The 21,961-nt window shown below is 42.1% G+C and overlaps 1 long non-coding RNA gene and 2 gene segments (V, D, J or C); 1 reads left to right on the top strand and 2 right to left on the bottom strand.

Annotated features, from left to right (window-relative positions):
• Positions 1-210: 210 nt before the first annotated feature.
• LOC117797253 lies at positions 211-21,821 on the top strand. The gene is made up of 3 exons (XR_004622193.1): positions 211-450; positions 9,902-10,018; positions 21,744-21,821. It is a non-coding gene; the product is annotated as an uncharacterized LOC117797253 (long non-coding RNA).
• Positions 1,183-2,732, bottom strand: LOC117797252. The segment is given in 2 exon segments: positions 1,183-2,406; positions 2,592-2,732. Coding segments are annotated over 2 exon segments (483 nt in total).
• On the bottom strand, positions 18,108-19,999 carry LOC105235017. The segment is given in 2 exon segments: positions 18,108-18,812; positions 19,805-19,999. Coding segments are annotated over 2 exon segments (348 nt in total).
• Positions 21,822-21,961: the final 140 nt, after the last annotated feature.

Genomic DNA, 21,961 nt, shown 5'->3' with positions numbered 1-21,961 from the left:
ACAACTTTCTCAGACCCAAACTGCAGAGGTCCAAGTGGCTGGGCTTCCATCAGACCCATTCTTTTTACCTAGCAGGATGGTCCTACAGCATGGAGGCAGGGGCAAGAATGTCAAAGAGGAAGTGAGGAAACCCACTTTCTCCCTCCCCCAGCTCATTTACTTCCTGATTCTCCTTACTGTTGTCTTGAACACAGTCTGTATTTTGTAAAATGACTTTGGACTAAAGGATTTCTAAGGGCTCTTCCAGCTCTAAATTTCTTTTATACCATATAACAAAGGAAATACTTATTGAGGACTGTTTGTGTGTAAGGTGGACTGGTGTCAGAGAGGGGTGAAAGCCTGCATCACAGACACCAAGACCATTTTCCCAACCACATGTGACCTAGTGGGTCTGAGGTTGATCCTAACCCACCCTGACGTTGCTTCAGTATCAGAGACAGAGTCTTCAGGGTAAGAGCCTCTCTGTTTGCTTTTCTTCTGTGAGACCAAAGGTGGGTTGAGGAGAATTGAAATCTACAGGAAAGTGGAATAAAATGGAGCTTTCCTCACTGACTATAATATTCACCACAGGCAGGGGGTGGGGTTGGCTCTGTGGTGGACGAGCTTTTGCTCATACATATGTAAAGCGAAATGTACTTTCTCACACAGCCTGATTGCTCTCTAGCTTCTAGCTCCCTCACTCAAGTTTAACTCAGGTGTTCAACATTCCCAGGCAGAGATGGCTATATAATTCGTGGTATGCAATGACAAAGGAAAATCTGGGGCCCCATGTTTAAAAAACAGTAAAAAATGTTACAGTATATAATAAAATATAAAGCTCTCTTTAATTTTTTTTTTTTTTAACTGGGGCACCTGGCTGGCTCATTTCATTAAGCGTCTGCCTCTGGCTCAGGTCATAATCTCAGAGTCCTGGGATCAAGTCCTATGGCAGGCCCCCTGCTCAGCGGGGAATCTGCTTCTCTCTCTGCTTCTGTCTCTTCCCTCTCTCTTTCTGGCTCACTCTCTCTCTCAAATAAATAAATAGAAACTTTAAAATTTTTTTAAAAATAAATTTTTTTTACTTATAAAGCACAATAGAATTTTAATGATACAAAAGATATTAAATTGACAAATTGCCAAAAAAAGTTAGAAAAATTATTATAAAATTTTTGTATAATACAATAAATAATAATACTTTGGTAGTGTAATATCTTAATAATATTTTTCTGGCTTGCTTTTCTCCAAATTAATTTATTTGGCCATCAAAATTAATACTTTCAGTAACTTCATTTCAATCTATATAATTGAAAGCAATGTCAGTTCCTGTTGGTAAATACGATTCTGCAAACGGAATTTTTTTAACATTTTTAATTTTGAGAAGGACAGTTCTGTTGGTGCAACTGATATTACAGATTTTAAAGAATATTTTATGTGCAATGACAAAATTAGTATAAATATCTGATAAATTAGTTGAAATATAAATAAAGTAAATCTAGAGCTGATGTCTCTGGTGGAACAGTTGTTCTACAAATGATTTAACTCTTCATACCAATCAGTTTCATGTAAATCTAAATTTAATTTTAAATTTAAATTTATACCACAGCATTTTATTGTTTTCTCTAACATTTGCTGTAACTTTTGGAGGGTGTATATGAAACTAAAAAGTGGCTTCATGATTTGTATACAATTCAGAATGCTTGTTTATGCATCTTATTATATCTTAACTTATGAGAAAAATTAATTTCAGATTATCCTCTGTGTTAAAATCGGTTTACTGAATAAGTTCAAACTTCACACGAAAATGGTATTCTTTTCCACTGAAGCTATTATCTTTACCTTAAATTTCTATTTCTAAGCCTATAGATATTTGCTTTCCAACGTTGCAGTAATTTTTAAAATTAGAGCTTCTAAACATTTTAAGAACTCCTATCCCTCCAATATGCTATATGCAACGTCAACATACACACTTGTATTTAGTAATAATTCATTGTCAAGGTTACTGCCACCGGCCTTGGAGCCCAGCAGAGTCCCAGATGGCCCAAGCCTGCTGGTGCGGCTGCTGTGCAGGGCCTCCTGGTGGCGGGGCCGGGGCACAGGCGCAGCTGCAGGTGGCCTGCAGGCCCCGGATCAGCAGGCAGCACTGTGCCTCCGCGGCGCACAGGTAGGAGGCTGCGTCTTCCAGCTGGGAGTCCGCGATGTGGAGGGTGCTGGACCGTTCCCTCGTGTTCAGTGTGCAGTTGAGCCTTCCGCTCTGCTTCAGGCCCGAAGCCACGGAAATCAGCCGGGTGAGGCCGCCACCCCCGGGGTTCTGTCGGAACCACTGCACACTGTTCACAGCTTGGGAAAAATTGCATTTCAGAGCAGCGCCGGCTCCCTCCTGGAGGCTCAGGGCTGAAGGGCTCTGCTCCACATCCAGCCCTCTCACCCCTGCGTGGAAAGAGAAGAACAAACACAAGTCATCATTGGGGGTCACTGAAGCAGATTTCAAACTTGTAAAATGTCCCGAGACACACCCCTGGGGCCGTAGGACCCTCTCTGAGCTCAGTGTCAGCTCCCCCCACCACTGTGGGCTGCGGACCGCTCCCCAGCCCCGTCTGGACGCCCCCACTCACAGCAAACCTGGACCCACAGGAGCCCCAGCAGAGCTCCCCAGTGCCTGCTCATGATTCCTTGTCTAGTTGCTGAGTTACCGACACCCCTACTCTGCAGAGAGTCGAGTCCTGGGTCCAGAGAAACTGTGTCTTACAGTCAATCGTTCCAACAGAGCCGCTGAGCTCCAGTCACACCTCAGACCTGCCACTCACGGAACTCGAGACTCCACCCACAGTGGCCCAGTGACACTCATAGCAATCTCTCCAAAATTGTGCTTGTCAACAGTGCAGGAGGTGGGGGCAATAGTTCCAATATAGGAAGATATAAGGGGTTTTTTTCTTAAAACACTTTATGTAAGAATTGTGTGTGGGGTAAGGTGAATTATATTTTCTAGAAGAGTCAGTGGGGAAAGGGGGTTACACAGAACCATGAAGCATCGTTCATAGTTTGATAGACAATGTGAGAATTCAGTTATGTAAAAATACTGATGGGGCGCCTGGCTGGTTCAGCGGTTGATCATCTGCCTTGGGCTCAGGTCATGATCCCGGGATTCTGGGATGGGGCAGCCTGGGCTCCCTGCTCAGCACAGAGTCTGCTTCTCCCTCTGCCTCTCCCCTCACTCATTCTCTCTCTCTCTTTCTCATAAATAAATAAAATACTTAAAATTAAAAAAAAATAAAAAATAAAAATATTGATAAAGGAAAACTGATAGCATGCATTGTGTATTGCAGAAGTAAATACAATTTCTTGAAATCAAGGGAGTTCTAGAAACCAAGACAGTCACCATCTGCATAGAAAATGATTCCAACCAGAATTTGGTTGGTGAAAAAGAGAATGTCTGTATACTGTCCCCTCTGACTGAATTTCCACCTCTCCAACTCTCCTGTGCAACTGGTGGAGACCTGGCTCGCCCACAGAGCTGAGTCTGGCCAGGCTACGCGTTGCCGGTCACAGTCAATATTGTCCTCTCCCTTTCCTTCTCTGTTTGTCCCTTTTTTTCCTTTTTTCTTCTCTTCATTCTTGTTCCTTCCATTCTCAACCAAGATATATGAAAAGGTAAGATAGCTGGAGTATTGAGATAATTTCTAGGTCAGTGGGTTTGGGGGATTTTATTCAGAACAATTAAAAAATTGAAAACAGATAATGGACGCTTTCTGTTGAGCTTCCTCACAAGTGCCCAGAAATACTCCTATTTCCATACGTCTGCTCAGAGAATCATCCTCACAGTGGATTTGTAGAGATAGATACAGGTCCCATCTTTTTGAAGTTGATATAGAATGGCAGAACTGAAAACCTAAGATGAACTTTACACAGACAGGGTTGCCCGTTTCCCCCTACCTTTGCTATCTATAATTTGATTGTCTCACATATTTTCTGTTCTCTCCTAACTGTTCAACTCTCTTACCATCAGGGGAAAAAAAAACAACAAAACAAAACACACAAAAAGAAACCCCCTTCATTTCTTGTACAGCCTAGAGTGCCCCCTAGTGGACTAAAACATAAACGAAGCCTGCTTTAGACCAAGTAACTCAGCAGACAGATTCTGAGCCCCATATGGTCATTCCATGCTTCTTTTTTTTTTAAGTAATTAATTAATTTTATTATGATATATATTAAGGAGGACACGTATTGCATGGAGCACTGGATGTTACACGCAAACAATGAATCATGGATCACTACATCAAAAGCTAAGGACGTGCTGTACAGTGACCATCGTTCCATGATTCTTGATGAGGCAGATGATCAGAAAACAAAGTAACTGCTTAGATTGAATGGGAATTAAAAGTGAACCAAATCCTACTTTTAGAATGGAATTGCATGGAAATCAATATCATAAAATACTTTGGCAATTCTCATCTGGTGCTTTTTGATTTCTTTTACATAGTTCAAAATAAATCCATAAACATTTGCTGAAGTTTTACCATAAATGAGGTAATTCACCAGGTGTTAAGAATACGTAAAAGGGATGAGACAGTAGTTTACAGTCTACTGGGGAAGACAAAAATATCCATCACTATAGTAGAGTCAAGGAGTAGGGCCCTAAGAGGAGTATGAACTAAAGGCTTTATGATCCCAGAGGAGGGAGAATTATTTCCGTGTGGGGTGGTTGGACAAAATCTTATGAAGAATGTGGTCATTCTCTCTTTTCCTCCTTTTTGATGAAAAGAATAGAGGAAACTATAAACCTTTATGATAGCTTATTACTTATTATTAATAATAACTTTAATAGGAATTCTTGAATATATGAATTATTAAAGGACTAAAACATTACATAAAGACTAAAATCCCCTTTGACTGCCACTTTCAATTTTTACCTTTTCATTATTCGATTTGAAGTTGTTGCCTCCAAGTGTTTTACTGTAGATTACACACATTTACCAAATATATGAATCCATAGAAAATGTATAGTGTAGTTTTATTTACAGTGTTTTAATACAAAATGAAACATATTTGTGCATACCTTTCTGTAACTTACTTTATAAACTCAATAATAAATCTTGTAGGTCTTATTGTGTTAACACACATATGTCCTTCTGTTGCACTGTATTCCATATTATGAATATACCACCGTTTATTCATCACTTCCTCTATTAATGAAGTGTTAAGGTGTTGATTTTTTAAATCTATGAAACACAACACAATAAAGCCTTCGGAGCGTTCTTTATTCACATATGCACATGTTTCTCTAGGAGCTGAGACTAGGAAAAAGTGAAGGAATAAGTCATGAGGCTAGTAGGTGAAAATTACTCCAGGAAGAGAAAAGGTCAAGGACACTATGCAGGGGGTCAGCGGCCATACACTGCCACCTTCCCCACCTTGTTCAAGGGTCAACTGTATAGCAAAGTGTTAAGATGTGTAATTTACATTAAAACTTTTCTCAACAGAGGCAATAAGGTAATCATGCATGTGTGCCATTTAAATAAGCTTCAACTCTAAGGAGAGGCAGTTGCCCCAGACAAGAAAGCGAATTTCAGGGGTGATCAGCTTGCATCATAATAGAATGCCATGGCACAGGAAACTATAATTCAGCTATTCGCATCTTGATCCACACCTGAAATTTTAGTAAACAACAGAGCATACCATATGTTAGGTTTTTAATGGAAAAGTAGTGGTATGTTAGATAGCTAAAGGAATGTTAGACTTGGGTTTGCTTTTTTTTTTTTTTAAGAAACTCTGCACCCAACATGGGGCTTGAACTTACAACCCTGAGATCAAAAGTCACATGCTTCACTAAGTGAGCCAGCCAAGAACCCAAGATACCTTTAATTTTTTTTTAAAGGTTTTATTTACTTATTCAACAGAGATAGAGACAGCCAGCGAGAGAGGGAACACAAGCAGGGGGAGTGGGAGAGGAAGAAGCAGGCTCATAGCGGAGGAGCCTGATGTGGGGCTCGATCCCATAACGCCGGGATCACGCTCTGAGCCGAAGGCAGACGCTTAACCACCGTGCCACCCAGGCACCCCCCAAGATACCTTTAAATAAAGGTACCTAAGATATATGCTTTGGCTAAAATATTTTAGAGACACACCCTATTCTTGCACCAAAAGAATATAAAAATCTAAGGTACTCTGTACCTTGAAACTTTATGAATGGAATTAAAGATTTTACCCTTAACAGATCCTGTGTCCAGCCAGTGGTGGATAGAGCTGAATGGATAAACAAATTGTGATATATTCATTTAATAGGACACTCAGTAGTAGAAAGTAATGAATGAATGATACACAAGAATCTAGGTGTGTCATGTTTAATGAAAGAAACCAGGGACAAAAGGTGTCTACCGTATGATTCCATTGATTTAAAGTTCTAGAACAGTTAAACTAAATCTATGGTGATAGCAATAGTCATTGTCTTCAGGAAAGAGGCGACTGGAAAGAACACATAAAACCTTGCTCAGGTGATAGAAGTATTGTGCCCTCAGATTGTTTTAAAATTATCTTTGCCTTGGGGCACCTGGCTGGGTCAGTCAGTGGAGCCCCCTACTCTAGGGTTGTGGGTTCGGGCCCCATGTTGGCTGTAGAGATTACTTAAAAATAAAGTCTTTTTTTTTAAAGATTTTATTCATTTATTTATCAGAGAGAGAGGGAGAGAGAGCACAAGCAGGGGGAGCAGCAGGCAGAGGGAGAAGTAGGCTCCCCGCTGAGCAAGAAGCCCCATGTGGGCCTTGGTGATCATGACCTGAGCCGAAGGCAGCGGCTTAACCAACTAAGCCACCTAGGTGTCCCTTAAAAATAAAATCTTTTTAAAAAATTATCTTTGCCTTTGTATCCCTTTTTGTTTTTGTTTTTGTTTTTTAAAGATTTTATTTATTTGTCAGAAAGAGAGAGAACACAAGCAAGGGGAGTAGCAGGCAGAGGGAGAGGGAGAAGCAGGCTCCCCGCTGAGCAGGGAGCCTGAGGTGGGACTAGATCTAGGACCCTGGGATCATGACCTGAGCAAAAGGCAGACACTTAACAGACTGAGCCACCCAGGTGTCCCTCCATCCATTTTAAAGACAGAAAAAATTAGAAATAAGGATGTATTAAGAGAGATACATGCAACAAGATGACTTGGAATTACAATCTCCAGACACATTCTCATTACTGAATGAATGCTCATTTGTGTTTTAAGTTAAAATAAAATATTGTTGGGGCACCTGGGTGGCCCAGTCCGCTGAGTGTTTAACTCTTGGTTTCAGATCAGGCTGTGATCTCAGGGCTGTGAAATCGAGCCCTGCGTCGGGCTCCACACTCAACTCACAATCTGTTTGGGACTTCCTCTCCCCTTGCCCCTCCCCTCCCCTCTCTCTCTCTTTCTCTCTCTCAAATGAATAAACAAAATCTTTTTTAAAAATACAGATTTGGAGATCTTTCCACTTACAAAATCGCAATCTCTAGAAGTAAGGTTTGAGAAGTCAAATATCTCAAATGGTTTGTGATGTAGCCAACATTAAACAAACTTACAAATTAACCTTCAGGAACACTGAACTAAGAGGACAGTTGTGGTGTCTGTGAAACACATCTGGGGGTCAGCATGAGAAAACACCTCCAATCTACACAGAACATTAAAGCCATTCTCTTTTCATGGTCGTACCGATGTCACAGCTGCAGAAAGAATTACTGCTTGCTCCCACTATGCTTGCCCATTCCACTTAGAACACACAAAACTCCAAATGTTCACAGGACAAACTTAGGGAAAAGGATGCTTTGTGTCAAGTCCTGCTACTATTTGCCTTTGAACACGGGAGGCTTTTTCAGCGTGCTTCCTGGAAAACAACCACTCCATGAAGTCAGAGAAGGCAGCTACGTGGTACTGCGTCAAGGTATAAACAGCAACAAGCTTCAGACTTGGGTAGAAAACTTAGGTCTGGGTATCGTTTCAGGACATAACTACTTCTCGCTTTTCCGCTTCCTTTCTACCCTGTGTCAAGTCTCTGTGAGAAGCAGTGTCTTCCTTCTTTTTCCCTAGCCTTTTTTTTTTGTCCATGCCTCTACCCTACTCCACCTGGAGTCAAAGTAGAAATAACCTGTGAACAGTCTCCTGTTCCATGACTTCCTTCACTTACCCAAGTCAGCCTTGTCTCTTGCTGTTGTTGTGTTGCAACAACCCTCCAGCTCCTCTGAGGGAATCTGTCATCCACACCATGAGTTCCTAAGTAGATGAGTATCATAGAGGAATTGTAGCAGAATTGAGTGGAATGTGTCAGACTGTGTGATCAATAACAAAAATTGCTTAGCTAATTTCCAGCTAACAATAAATTTTATTCAGATGTCCTGACTTCAAAAGTTCACACGCTCTGCTTAAGGGACTTAGATTTACCCAAAGGTATTAGTCAAAAGTCCGTCAGGAAAACAGAAACAAGTCCAAATATTTTAAATAGAAAGAAATTTAACATAGGGAATTAGAAGTACAGACATGGGAAGAGCTGATGAAGCAAAGATGGTAAAGACTGATTACAAGAAACTCGGAAGTGTCAGGGCACCTCGTTGGCTCCGTAGGAAGAGCATGTGACTCTTGGTCTTGGGGTCCTGAGTTCAAGGGTGTAGAGATTACTTCAAAAAAATAAAACTTTAAAAATAAATAAATAAAAGAAATTCTGAAGTGTAATGAGTCCAGCTACCTGCAACCCCAAAGTGGCTGATTCTCAGGAAGAAACCCAGAAGCCAAACAAAACCATGGCCAGTAATCTGAAGAATAATGGTTCCTCCTTCTCTTCCATTTTCTTAAAATCCCAGAAATGCTTCTCAACTGCAGATTTTAAACTAGATGGTGAAAGAAAGGGACTGTGGGAAATGTAGTTCGGGCTTCTCCCCAGCAAAGTGGGGAAGTATTTTATGAAGGGATGAGGAAGATGCCCGTGGAGAGCGTACAGGGCAGCATGTCCATGAACTAAGTCCTCATCTCTACGAAGTAAAATGCAGTCTAAACCTAGAGACACTAATTGAACTGTGATTTGTAATCAGAAAACCTCTGTGATAATTAGACCAGATAGTACCTGAATGTGGATTATGACTACCATAACATTTCATAAATCATCATTTAGAATTTGTCATTTTTTCAAAATAGTGGGACTGAACATGAAAAGAACCACCACACATGAGAAGCAGGAATTAAGCTAATGATAAACCTGATCCCCTATTATTACATGAAAGTTTTAAGCCTTTATTAAAACCTCACTGTGAGTTCAGAAATCCTTACTAATTGAAGCTCCCAAAGTTAAGGGTGTGTTTTGTTTTGTTTGTCTTGTCGATTTCTCGCCGGTGTATTGTCTGTGTGCTAAAAAGTCAAAATTTCCTGTCTTGGTATTTCTTTAGATTTCAATTTCATTATTAGGCTTCCACGTACAAATATTAAAAATTTGGCTTATTTTTCTCCTGTTAATCTGTCTCCTGTAAATTTAATTCTTAGTCCAGCTAGAAGAAACATGAACCAAGAAAAATTTCTTCCTGGCCTTCACATGCCAAACAGATAAGAACCAACTTTTAATATTCCAACAGTGAAATAATATGAAAATAGAACAAGAGTAAAAGAGAAAATAATGATAATATTCGTTGGAAATTGGCCAAAGGTACTATCCCACAAATTTTGAAGATTTCTGAAATAGATTTGGAGAATTTAAGGTGTCAAAAGAAAGGAAACCAATTGTTATAGTTGGTAAAAAGAAACTCTCTTAACTTCAAAACAAGGAGAATTTGGATCTAGATTTAGCGTCTTCCACATCCTTAGTGGTCCTTGAAGAAATGTGAGTTATTCACCATTCTTTCTGCAACATTCCTGATCAGTTACTAAAAATCTCCACAAGCGCACTGTGTTTTGAGCTGCTCACCACCCCGGTCATCTCCTTTGTCCTAGACGGGCGTCTAAAAATGAGGGGAAATAGCCAGCACAGAGTGGATCCGGGAAGAAAGATTCCAAGAAAACGATCTTGAAATTACCGAGTTGGAAAGACAGTAAGTTTGTAAGAAGGAGGTAAGTCTACAAAAGGAGTTCACCTTGTGTTCAGTTTATTGAAAGATACAATCACGAATGAGTGAATGAAAAGTAAAGCCTTCCTGTGCCATGTCCAAACTCTCATATCCATCCTGTTAGAGCCTGTGCGCCCCACACTGGCTCAGCGAGTCCCTGAGCACCTCTATACTGTGTATAAGAACACTGAGGCTCCTACTGTCAGAACCCAAAACCTTTCAGATGCTCTTATCCTCCCTACTATCTCACAGAGTGTGTTCAGCTCCCTGTGCTGTCCCAGGCACTGTGTCCCTCACAGCCCAGAAGCACTTGGCCGAGTCGCTCCAATGGGCTGAGGGTTTCTTCAGGTGGAAGGAGGTTTCACTTATCATAAATTCAGCCTTGAAATCTTCGATGCCTCTAACCAAGGCGTCCCTTGACATCTACTTCAGGAGAAGCTGGAGTCCTCGGTTGGGGTGCTGCACATCCCAAACGAGATTAGGAGTTGTCCCATAGGAATAGTTGCAACTCAGCCCCAGAACAGCTTCTTCAGAGACCAACACGTGGGCTTCAGGCTGTGTCACTGACTGGGCTCCAGAGTCTCCTGCAAAATCAATGTTCTCTCTGTGAACACAGCGCAGACTTGGCTATGAAAAGCATTTCTACTAAAATTTGAATAAGAAAAGTTAGTTCTGAAGAACTAGGGACCATAATAGGCTATTATTCACTCGGGGAGAGAGAATCCCCGGTACTGGGATGAGCAACAGGAGCATGGCGGAGCAGCAGGGATGCAAGAGGTTTCCTTCTGGAAGCTTTTGTCTGAGCAAGCAGGACAGCAGCCGTGGAACCCAGCTCTTGGAAATAGGATATGTGAGTAAAGTTGGGCTAGACGAGTCCCTTGTTGAGGCAAAAATGCAAAGAAACTCCTCAGATGATCTTGAGTGTTTTCTGACCTCTGAATATCTCCCTCGTCTTAACGTCAAAAAACCCAGCAAGTATGCTTGAGTCTCCTAGCTGCAGGGAGGAGGGGCTGAGGGGAAGGTGCTGAGCTTCCAAAGAAATAGAGATCTCTAATTGCTGCAACATCACCTTCTGGAGGCCAGACATCGGACAGAGAGCCGATCCAGACTCCGCACTGGAAGCTAATCTGTGCTTTCCTTCTATTTAGGGATACATCAAAAACTTCCACTGAACAGATTTTCTTTCTTCCCTTAGCATATCACATACCACCTTCTCTAGTAAGTAATATTAATCCTTGCCTCTATGAATAATAGGGCCTGTAAACTACAGAGAAACTGATTATGCAGTAAGTCTGTCAGACTTCAGAATCCACAAGAACCTTCAAGTAAAAGCAGTGGGGCCATTCTTTAGGCACAGATAAGCAGATCAGCATTGCCAGGCTGAGCTAGGGATGGCCTCGCTGGCAGTAAGCTGGCCGTAAGAGGAGGACGTGGATGCTGAAATGAAGACACCAGTAGGACTGCTTCTTTTCTGAAGCCTCTCAAAGTAAAAATGGTTTTTTTTTTTTTAACTTTTCCAGCTGCTAGAGGCTGCCAACATTCCTTGGCTCATGGCCCCCTTCTCCATCTTCAAAGCCACAAATGCTTTGAGCCTTTGACCATTCTTCCATAGTCCCATCTTCCTCTGACCACAGCAGGGAAAGTTGCCCCAATTTTAACTACCCATGTGATTAGACCGGTCTGCCTGGATAATCCAGGGTGATATTCCTACCTCAAAGTCCTTAACTTTGATCCGATCTGCAAAGCAATCTATTAAAAAAAAAAAACCAACTTAAACAATGACACAAAAAATACCTAATGCCTCACAATCCTTCATTCTTATGATACAAAGCGAGAGCAGGAAGGATTAGCCAAACGTATAAAGCAAGTAGTGACAGGGGCCCAGGTCAGACTGCCCCAAAATGTGCCATTTGGGTATATTGATTATTTTAAATAAAAATCATTTAAAACTCAGACGTTCTCTGTTCCCTTGAAAGCAAGAAATAAGCCTCCCATGTGGAAGGCACCCTTCCTATACCAGGAGGTAAAAAGAGATCTTCCACACCAGAGATAGGAAATTTAGAGACAAGGATGCCATATAAACAGCACTTGTTACTTTTTACCCAAACCAAATTCCATTCCAAATTCCTTATTTACTGAAGCTCCTAACGTTGTCTTCCTTGCCGGCAATTGCTGACAGATTTAATGTCACCTTGTCTAAAAGTATAAAAACTACCAGCCTCGGGGTGCCTGGGTGGCACAGTTGTTAAGCATCTGCCTTCGGCTCAGGGCATGATCCCAGCGTTCTGGGATCGAGCCCCAGATCAGGGTCCCTGCTAAGCAGGAAGCCTGCTGCTTCTCCTCCCACTCCCCCTGCTTGTGTTCCCTCTCTCGCTGGCTGTCTCTCTCTGTCAAATAAGGAAATATAAATCTTTTAAAAAATATATCTAAAATAACATATCTTGAAAAAATTCAACAGCAAAGATTCAACAGCCAGGAAGAGCTCTTAGAAGCTAAAAATGTTGCCAACCCCTTTTAAAAATTAGTAGGGGGGGGTGCCTGGGTGACTCAGTTAAGTGTCTGCTTGGGCTCAGGTCATGATCCCAGGGTCCTGGGATCCAGTCCTGCACTGGGCTCCCTGCTCAGTAGGGAGACTGCTTCTCCCTCTGTCTGCCACTCCCCCTGCTTGTGCTCTCTATATCTGATAAATAAATAAATAAATAAATAAATAAATAAATAAATAATATTTTTAAAAAGTGCATAGAAAGAAAAGTCAAAAGGATCACCAATGGCGGGACCAGATGGGAGGGTACCAATCACATTGACATCCGATTTCTTAGCATCATTAAATGTTAAAAGAGAGGATTCTGATGAAAAATTATTTAAAAAAACTAGAATTATAAACTCAGTTGACCATCAGGGCTGATAGATTTACCATTAATAATACATTACCACACCTAATCCCCTGCCTTCTCTATGGCACCTCACTTCACATTCAGTTGTCTCTGGATGCCCTCATCCAAAAACTATCTGATTTGAACCAACCAGAGACTATCTTCAGTGTTTTTCTAGATTTGAGGTTAGCTTGTAGTCTAGTGTTTTCAATCCTTCTGTTCCTCTCCCACTGCCCTCTATACCTGGTACCATTGTCCCAGTGTACTTGGTGCTTCCAATCCTTCTTTCATTCTTGAGCATTCCCAGAACACAGCAGCATAAATAGAAATGCTTCCTCTTGGCTCTCCCACCGTGGCCACAGAGTTCCCCTCTGCCAAACGAGTTATCTCTTCTCCATTTACTTTCCACCCTTTAAACGGCATCTTGATGTCTCCTGTGCTGTCACCATCCTGCCTGGCCATTTTGTGCTTATGTGTTTATATATATTTTGAAATTCTTTATTAACATTTTACTAGGCTTTCAGGAGGCTGCAGAGATCAACATAAATATTCAATCAACTCAGTTCAACCAAACATCTGAGACTTTCTTATTTTTTATTGCAGATCTTCTTGCTCTCTTTCAAGATTTTTGTTTACCAGGTACCTATATTATTTTTCATTAAAAAGGAATTTTAAAATTTTAAACTGTGAAGGAAGAACTAATAATTTTAGAATTAAAATGAGAGAGAGGTTATCACTTCAGCTCATCCATAACACTGACAGAGAGGGCCAGTAAGAAAAGGAAATATTAGAAAAGACTCCGGGGGGGGTGGCGAGAGGAAAAGGAAACATCAAAGGTGAAGGACCCTTCCCTCCTATGTTTTCAGTATCTTTCCCAGTTGCCTTCCACTGCAATTCCTGAGATACAGAGACACACTGAGAATCTCTGTCATTCCCTCTCCCTGAAAGTCAAATTTCTTTTAATGGACCAAAAAAATCAATATTCATTGAATGACTGTAATACACAAGGGATGTGACCCCAATATTTGAGGAGACCCCAGGAATATCTGCAATGCAATCCAGAGACCCTTCTTCTTTCTTCTCCACCCTCTTCCTCTACCCACCCTGTCACCTTCCACTTCTCCGCTAGTCTCCTTGAGGAGAAAAAAGCCTTGAAAGGAGTCGAGGAAGCTACACAATGTTCCCCCTAACCGCCATCCCTGAACTATGTTCTGATGAAGAATTTGAGCCTGAGTGTTTTCTCTCCTCAGACTGTGTGGACAGTGCCGTCTGTCCCAAGGGCTGGCTGTAAGAAGCCACTTAATCAAGTGCCATCTGGACTCAGTTGGTTAAGAGTCTGACTTTGGCTCAGGTCATAATCTCAGGGTCCTGGGATCGAGCCCTGGGTCTGCCTCCTGCTCAGCAGGGAGTCAGCTTTGTCTCCCCCCTCCCTCTTCCCCCCACCTCCCTCCCTCCTCCCTGCTCCTGCTTTCTCTCTCTCTCTCTCTCTCAAACTCTCAAATAAATAAATAAAATCTTTAAAAAAGAAAAAAGGAAAAAAGAAGCCTGCTAATGGAGATATGGGAGGGAAGGGAGGAAAGAGTGTGTATAGGATTGGGGCACAAGCCGCCTCTTCAATTACGGGTTTGTGTCCACTTCTGAGAGCACTGGTCCATGACTGCTAGTTCATTTGCACCAAACGAAGCTATGATAACTTTAATTTTCCTTCCGTTATTTGCCTACATGTGGAACTCTGTTTCTCTGTCTTCCCTTTGATTCTTGCCCTAAGAACCAGTTGCTTTGGTTCTTTCCTGTGTCCCTTAGGAAATAAGCCACTCTCTGTCAGGGAGACATTATGCAGATGTAATCCCATCTATCTCATGTTGTGTCTCTAACAAAAAAATCATATACATTGCTATTTCTTTGGGTGACCTAGGCCAAAGTCACAGGGTTGCACTTTGTCTGGAAGGAGGAGAGACAAATCACTGATTTTTTTTCTTCTTCAAGTTATTATTTAAATTCCACTTAGTTACCATTCAGCTTAGCGGTAGTTTCAGGTGTAGAATTCAGTGATTCATCACTTACTTTTTTTTTTTAAGATTTTATTTATTTGAGAGAGAGAGCACGTGCACATGAGTGGGGGAGCAGAGGGAGAAGCAGACTCTGTGCTGAGCAAGGAGCCCCATCTGGGGTTTGATCCCAGGGCTCTGGGATCATGATCTGAGCCAAAGGCAGATGCATAACTCACTGAACCACACAGGCGCCCTGTGATTCATCACTTACAACACCCGGTGCTCATCACAAGTGCCCTCCTTAATCCCCGTCACCCATTTGCCCATCCCCCTGCCTGCCTCCCCTCCAGTAACCCTGAGTCCGTTCTCCATCGTTAAGAGTCGTTAAGAGTCTGTTTTATGGTTTGCCTCTCTTTTTACCTGTGTTCATCTGTTTTGTTTCTTAAATTCTACATGAGTGAAATCATATGGTATTTGTCTTTCTCTGGCTGACTTATTTCACTTAGCATAATACTCTCGAGTTCCATCCCCCACTGACCCTTGATTAAAGAAGCCAGACCCTGTTTCTTATTCCTACAATGGGGCATTAAATTCAGGGCATATTCACCTCCTATTCTTCCACTGTGTCCTTGGAGTTGATCTGGGTGATCTTTGCACCTGCCAGAGTGCCTGAGGGTCAAACCACAGGAGACTCTCCTGGAACCAGAATGAACCATGAGGAACAGTCCTCTGCAGGTGGGTCCTGCCTGCCCTCTGAGGGCTTGTGCTGGGCTCCCCAGGAGCTTCTCCCTGGGTCATCACTCAGCGCAGTGGCACACAGCCATGTCTGCCATAGGGACTGAAAGTTTCTCCCAGGGAAAGGTGGTTTTCTCTTCATTTGTGGCTTCAAAACCTTTGTTGCTTCCATCACATTTTCTTTTGTGGTTCTCAGGACAGCTGCACAATTTCACCAAGACACTGAACACACCAGAAAAGGGAGGAGCACTCTTGTTGGCGGCAAAGGAGTGGTTTACAATAAGGAAAGCCCTTTCTGAGAGGGTCACTTGGTTTTTCATTTGGCTCACTGAGTCTCCACTGCTTCCACCTGGAGAATGAAAACTGCATATTTCCTTGGCCACGAACCAGACAAAATTGTGGTTGATTATTATACTGATATACGAGATGAAAAGAACCCAAAAATTTTAATGTAATCTATGTATTAGAATGAGCCAAATAAAATTGCCTCTATTAAACCACTTTGGATCTACAAAAATGACAATTTTTACATTTATTGAGATATAACTGAAAGTAATAACATAACTGAAAGTACGACATAATGACTCCACATTTATACACATTAGGAAGTTATCACCACAGTAAGAGTAGTTACCATCTGCCACCTTACAAAGTTAATACAATGTTACTGACATATTTCCCATGGCGTCCATTACATCCCCATGACTTACTTATTTTAGAACTGGAAGTTTGTACTTCTCAGTCCTCTTTGCCCATTTTGTTCCACCCAACCCCCGTCCCCCCGGCACCTACCAATCTATTCTCTGTACCTATGAGCCTGAGTTGGTTTTGTTGTAAAAGAATCCACATTTTAAGGGGTATTTTATTTACCAAACTTTAAAACCTACCAAACATTAAAAATATCATAATCACTAGACCTGTTGAAATTTTTACCTCATTTAACCTTAATGACCTCCTTTTTTTAAAATTTTTTTAAAGATTTTTTAATTTATTTATTCGACAGAGATAGAGACAGCCAGCGAGAGAGGGAACACAGCAGGGGGAGTGGGAGAGGAAGAAGCAGGCTCATAGCAGAGGAGCCTGATGTGGGGCTCGATCCCATAATGCCGGGATCACGCCCTGAGCCGAAGGTAGACGCTTAACCGCTGTGCCACCCAGGCGCCCCAACCTTAATGACCTCCTGAAGGGCAAATACAGTCACATCAGGGGTTGGGGCTTCAAGATGTGGATTGAGGAGTATGGGTGGTGGGGACACAGTTCAGGCCAACAGCAAGTCATTGGCTCTTTAGCCTATCAAGTCTTTGAAATCATGTTAAAAGCCACATGAAACCCCTATAATTGACATCCACAAGCATTGTAGGGAATGCTTCCTAGGTTTTCCCACCTCTCTATGTATAAATCATCACAGCCCAGCTGAAGTCCTAAGGTCACCTCTGCGGCTCCCAGGGTCTTCTCTGAGTATCCTTAAGCCAATTAGGGGCTCAGTGCTGGAATCCAAAATGTGTGCCCAGTTTATGGTAAGGGACTCATTTCTCTGTTTCCTGGTCCCAAGAAACACAGAACCATTATGTTAGTTTGACTCACCAACCACTAAGAAAGTGCACCCTCGTCTACGTTACACGTGGACACTACAGGGTCTTTCCTGGGAGGCAGACCCATAGTTGAGATAGAACAGTACTCCAAAGAGATCAGGCTTCCTTACCATATACTCAGACAGAGGAAGACAAATACTGCATGATATCACTTATATATGTGATCAGAAAACTGAAACTCATAGAAACAGAGTAGAGTGGTGGTTACCAGGGGCCAGGGGGTGGGGGAGAGGGGGAGATGTGGCTGATGGCTACAAACCTCTAATTTAAAAAATGGAGAAGTTCTGGGGGTCTAACGTACAGCACTGTGCTTACAGTTAACAATAAAGTCTCATCTATTGGAAAGTTGTTAAGAGAGTAGATCTTGAATGTTCTCACCACAAAAAAGCAATGGTAATTATGTGACTGGCAAGAGGTGTTAGCTAATCTTATGGTGGTGAACATTCTGCAACGTGTACGTGTATCAGATCAACACATTGCACACCGAGACCTTGCACAGTGTTGTGAGTCACTTATCGCAGTAAAGCTGGGACCCAGGAGAAAGGAAACTAAATCAGTGGGAGGAGATTCCTGATAGCTCATTTAGTCTATAAGCTATTTTCCCTAAAAATGATGAGATCCATGCAGTGTTCCGATCTCAGAGATGGAGCTCAGGAAATCACATGCTTACTTGGTAGCAGGGCTACACAGAACTTCCGTAAATGGTTACCATGGGGTATTTTTATTTTATTTTATTATTATTATTTTTTAAAGATTTTATTTATTTATTCGACAGAGATAGAGACAGCTAGCGAGAGAGGGAACACAAGCAGGGGGAGTGGGAGAGGAAGAAGCAGGCTCATAGCGGAGGAGCCTGATGTGGGGCTCGATCCCAGAACGCTGGGATCACGCCCTGAGCCGAATGCAGATGCTTAACCGCTGTGCCACCCAGGCGCCCCTATTTTATTATTTTTTAATGTTTTTTTTATTATACTACGTTAGTCACCATACAGTACATCCCCGGTTTCCGATGTAAAGTTCAATGACCACGGGGTATTTTTAATCTGGCATGAAGAAACGTGACTAAAAACAGGAACATTTCTGGAAATTAGAAATCAAGTTGTCATTTAGATCGTGTCTATCCATTCCTCGCTCAAAGTAGCACCGGGTTCAGAGCGCGCAGGCATCCGAGCTGGACATTGTTCCCTCCCCTCTAGTGCCCAGCCCGCAACACTAACTGGAGAGAAACCATCCTCTGCGCTGCAGGCTGCGCACAGCCAGGCCCCGCCTGTGCAGCTCTGGGTTCGCGCTGGGCTCCCCCTGCAGGTGCTCTCACTGTGCTCCCAGCGCGCAGTAGTACACGGCCGAGTCCGACGTTTGCGCCCCGCGTTTCTCCAGCCGAAAGGACTTGTCGCTCTTATGATGGGCCTGAAAACCGTGACGCTCAGCCCTCTGGTTTTCTGATGAACTCTTCAGGAGGAGCTCAGGCTCTTTGTTCTGGTGCTGCACGTACCGGAAGACAGAAACCGAGTAGCTGCTCTCGTAGGTGCAGTTCAGGGTCAGCGGTGTCCCCTCCGGGAGGGTAACAGGGCCTTCTGTCTGCATCACCGTGTCTCCACAGGTCCCTCCTAAAATAATGAAGATTTTGTTATTTAGGAATTTATGAACAAAGGGACAGTCCCCAGTGAGGAAATTGAGCTAGATATCATCACCCGAATAGAAAATCATTTTAAAAAATGAAACATTACTACAGTATGGAGATTCCTCCAACAATTAAAAAGAGACTAGCCTATGACCCAGTAATCACACTACTGGGTATTTACTCAAAGAACATGAAAGCACTAATTCAAGAGGCTGTGCGCCCCCCTATGTTTATTGCAGCAGCATCTACAACAGGTAAATTATAGAGCAATCCGCGTGTCCGTCGATAGATGAAGGTAAATATGTGGTGTATGTATATACACTGGACTGTCACTCAGCCATGGAGAAGAATGAACTCTTGTCATTTGCAACAACACAGATGGGTCTGCAGAGTATTATGCTAAGTGAAATAAGCCAGTCAGACCAAGACAAATACCATATGATTTCATTCATTTGTAGAATTGAAGAAACAAAATAAATGAACAAAGGGGACAAAAAGAGAGAGAGAGAAACCATAAAATGGACTCTTAACTATAGAGAACAGATGGAGGGTTACCAGAATGGAGGTGGTGTGTGGGGGGGAAATGGGACAAATAGGTGAAGGGGATTAAGAGTCCCCTTACCATGATAAGCACTGAGTAATGTATAAAATTGTTGAATCCCTATGTTGTACACCTGAAACTAATATAATACTCTACGTTAACTATATTGGAATTAAAATTTAAAGCTTAATAAAAGATTGATTTAAAAAAAAATGAGGGGCGCCTGGGTGGCACAGTGGTTAAGCGTTTGCCTTCGGCTCAGGGCGTGATCCCGGCGTTATGGGATCGAGCCCCACATCGGGCTCCTCCGCATGAGCCTGCTTCTTCCTCTCCCACTCCCCCTGCTTGTGTTCCCTCTCTCGCTGGCTGTCTCTATCTCTGTTGGATAAATAAATAAAATCTTACAAAAAAAAAAAAAAGAAAGAAACATTACTCACTGAGAATTACTAGCAGGACCACCACAAGTGTTGAGCAAAAAGCAGAAAGCATGGCTGTTTGAGCTGCAGGAAGAGAAAATGGCTTTGTAACCCCAAATATAACAAAGCTGATAGGGTGCTTCTCTAGTCTGATTCTGGATTCTGGATAGAATCTTCTAGAGAGTGCTTGCTCATTTGGAAAGAGAAACTTCCTGCCCTACAGCAACTTGCAACTGAAAAGAGAACATAACATGCACAGAGAAATAGGGCCAATCAGTGTCAAGCCACCACGTGACTGAGGGAACAAACCACATCTGAGGAATGGAGGGCCCTCTTGTGGCTTTCCCTGCACCTTAAAGTGATGTCATTAACGTTGTGTATTTGTAGGGTAAAACGTATATTCACTTTTATATTTAACTTACTAATTTTAATTTTTAGTATAACAGATAATTGTTTGCTTCATTGTCATTAATTTTGTCATATTTATCCGTCTTAAAAATAAACTTGTTTTTAACTTTGGAGCCCTTATCGAGATGGCTCATTCTATGCAATGAACCACCTCCAAAACACAATACTGAAATTTTTTTTAAGCTTCATGAAATGCTAAAGCCTTCATTACCTATTTATGTTCTCTAATAGTAAACGGCTTAACGGACTGAGCCACCCCAGTGCCCCTATTTACTTAATTCTAATGATGTGGTTTTGGACTATAGGTGAGGTTCAGTGGGGTGGAGTCCAGAGGGGATGACAAAGAAAGAATTCTTCGGGTGTCTCTGGTGCAAAATGGTGGCTTATTAAAGCACAGGGACAGGACCCATGGGCAGAAAGAGCTGCTGTCCCAGGTTGTGAGGGGTGCCTGATTATATACTATGGGGTTGGGGGAAGGTAAGGGAAAAGGGAGGTTGAGATCATACTTGCCTATGTTAAAGAAGACTCACAGGGTACAGAGGCCTTGCCATTGTCAAGTCAAGGTTGTTTTTCCCTCTAGCAAGGCATTATTAGCATTAAGATAGTTGGGAACTTCCTGGAGGAACACCAGGTATCCCACCCAGGAGTGGGGGCGGGGGAGGTTGCGGGGTGTCAGCTTGAGATTTGTCCTCAGCCAGCCTTCTGCTCCCTCACCACTAATGTAATTCTTTTACAGTCAGTAATTTCTAAGCTCCTTCCCCATCCCTGCCCTGAGCTGCTGGCTGATTCCCCATCCTTCTCTCAGCCCCCTTTCTTGACATGACTTTTACTCTTAGTCAAATTATCTGAATCTTTCGTGGCTCATTACACATTTTAAAGATGCAGTGAAAACTCCTCCCAAATAACACATACGCCTTAATAACATAACCCCTATGTTCGATTTCAGGAGGCTTATAAATTTTCAAGAAGTTTAACCAGTTTAACAACCCTGCATTGAGTATCTTCTAACAAATCCCAGAAGCCAGCACTCAGAGCCAATTATTCCCTAGCTTCCTAATGTTCCTAGCATTCTCTATTATATTGATTATGATTAAGATTAAGGATTTGTACTGGTTGACTGTTAACGTATATTCTAGCCCTCAAATTCTCTATTTCTCATTTTCTCATTTTCTTCCTCTATTCTCCTCCATATATGCCCTTCCCCCTAAGAAAAGGTGACCTTGCCTAAAACAATCTTTTCTTTTCTTATGTTAATACCTTTCTGCCCCACTCTCCTTCATATTAAAACATTCCATTTTGTACAATTCCTGGGAACTTTTGTTTACTTGCTAGGTAGAACGCTGCTGGATTCATGACTCAATAAAGCCAATTAGATCTTCAAATTTACCTGGTTGGATTTTCTTTATTTAATATTAGTAACTGAATATGCCATGGCATCTGTCTGTCCCTTTTGTTAATTAATAAACTGAAAATGAATCCAAAAAGGACGAAATATATAAATGACACACTGGTAATGTGGGGAGGAAGAGTAATTTTTCTTCTACTCTTCTAGGTTCTTGGCTTCCCCTCCCCTATAACAAAAGTTGGATTAACAGAAGAAAAACAAACAGAAGTTTGATGGCATGTACACTTCCTGTATTCATCGTGATGTCCTTTTGGAATGTTGGTGAGGTTTGCTGCTGATGGCCAAGAAAGAATTCTTGAGACATCTTTGGTGCACAAAGGTGATTTTATTAAAGCACAGGGGACAGGACCCAGGGGCAGAAAGAG

Source organism: Ailuropoda melanoleuca, chromosome 20, assembly GCF_002007445.2.
Source record: "Ailuropoda melanoleuca isolate Jingjing chromosome 20, ASM200744v2, whole genome shotgun sequence".
NCBI classification, from domain to species: Eukaryota; Metazoa; Chordata; class Mammalia; order Carnivora; family Ursidae; genus Ailuropoda; species Ailuropoda melanoleuca.
The sequence above is the reverse complement of the archived record's forward strand: the minus strand, read 5'-3'. Positions and strand labels throughout refer to the sequence as shown.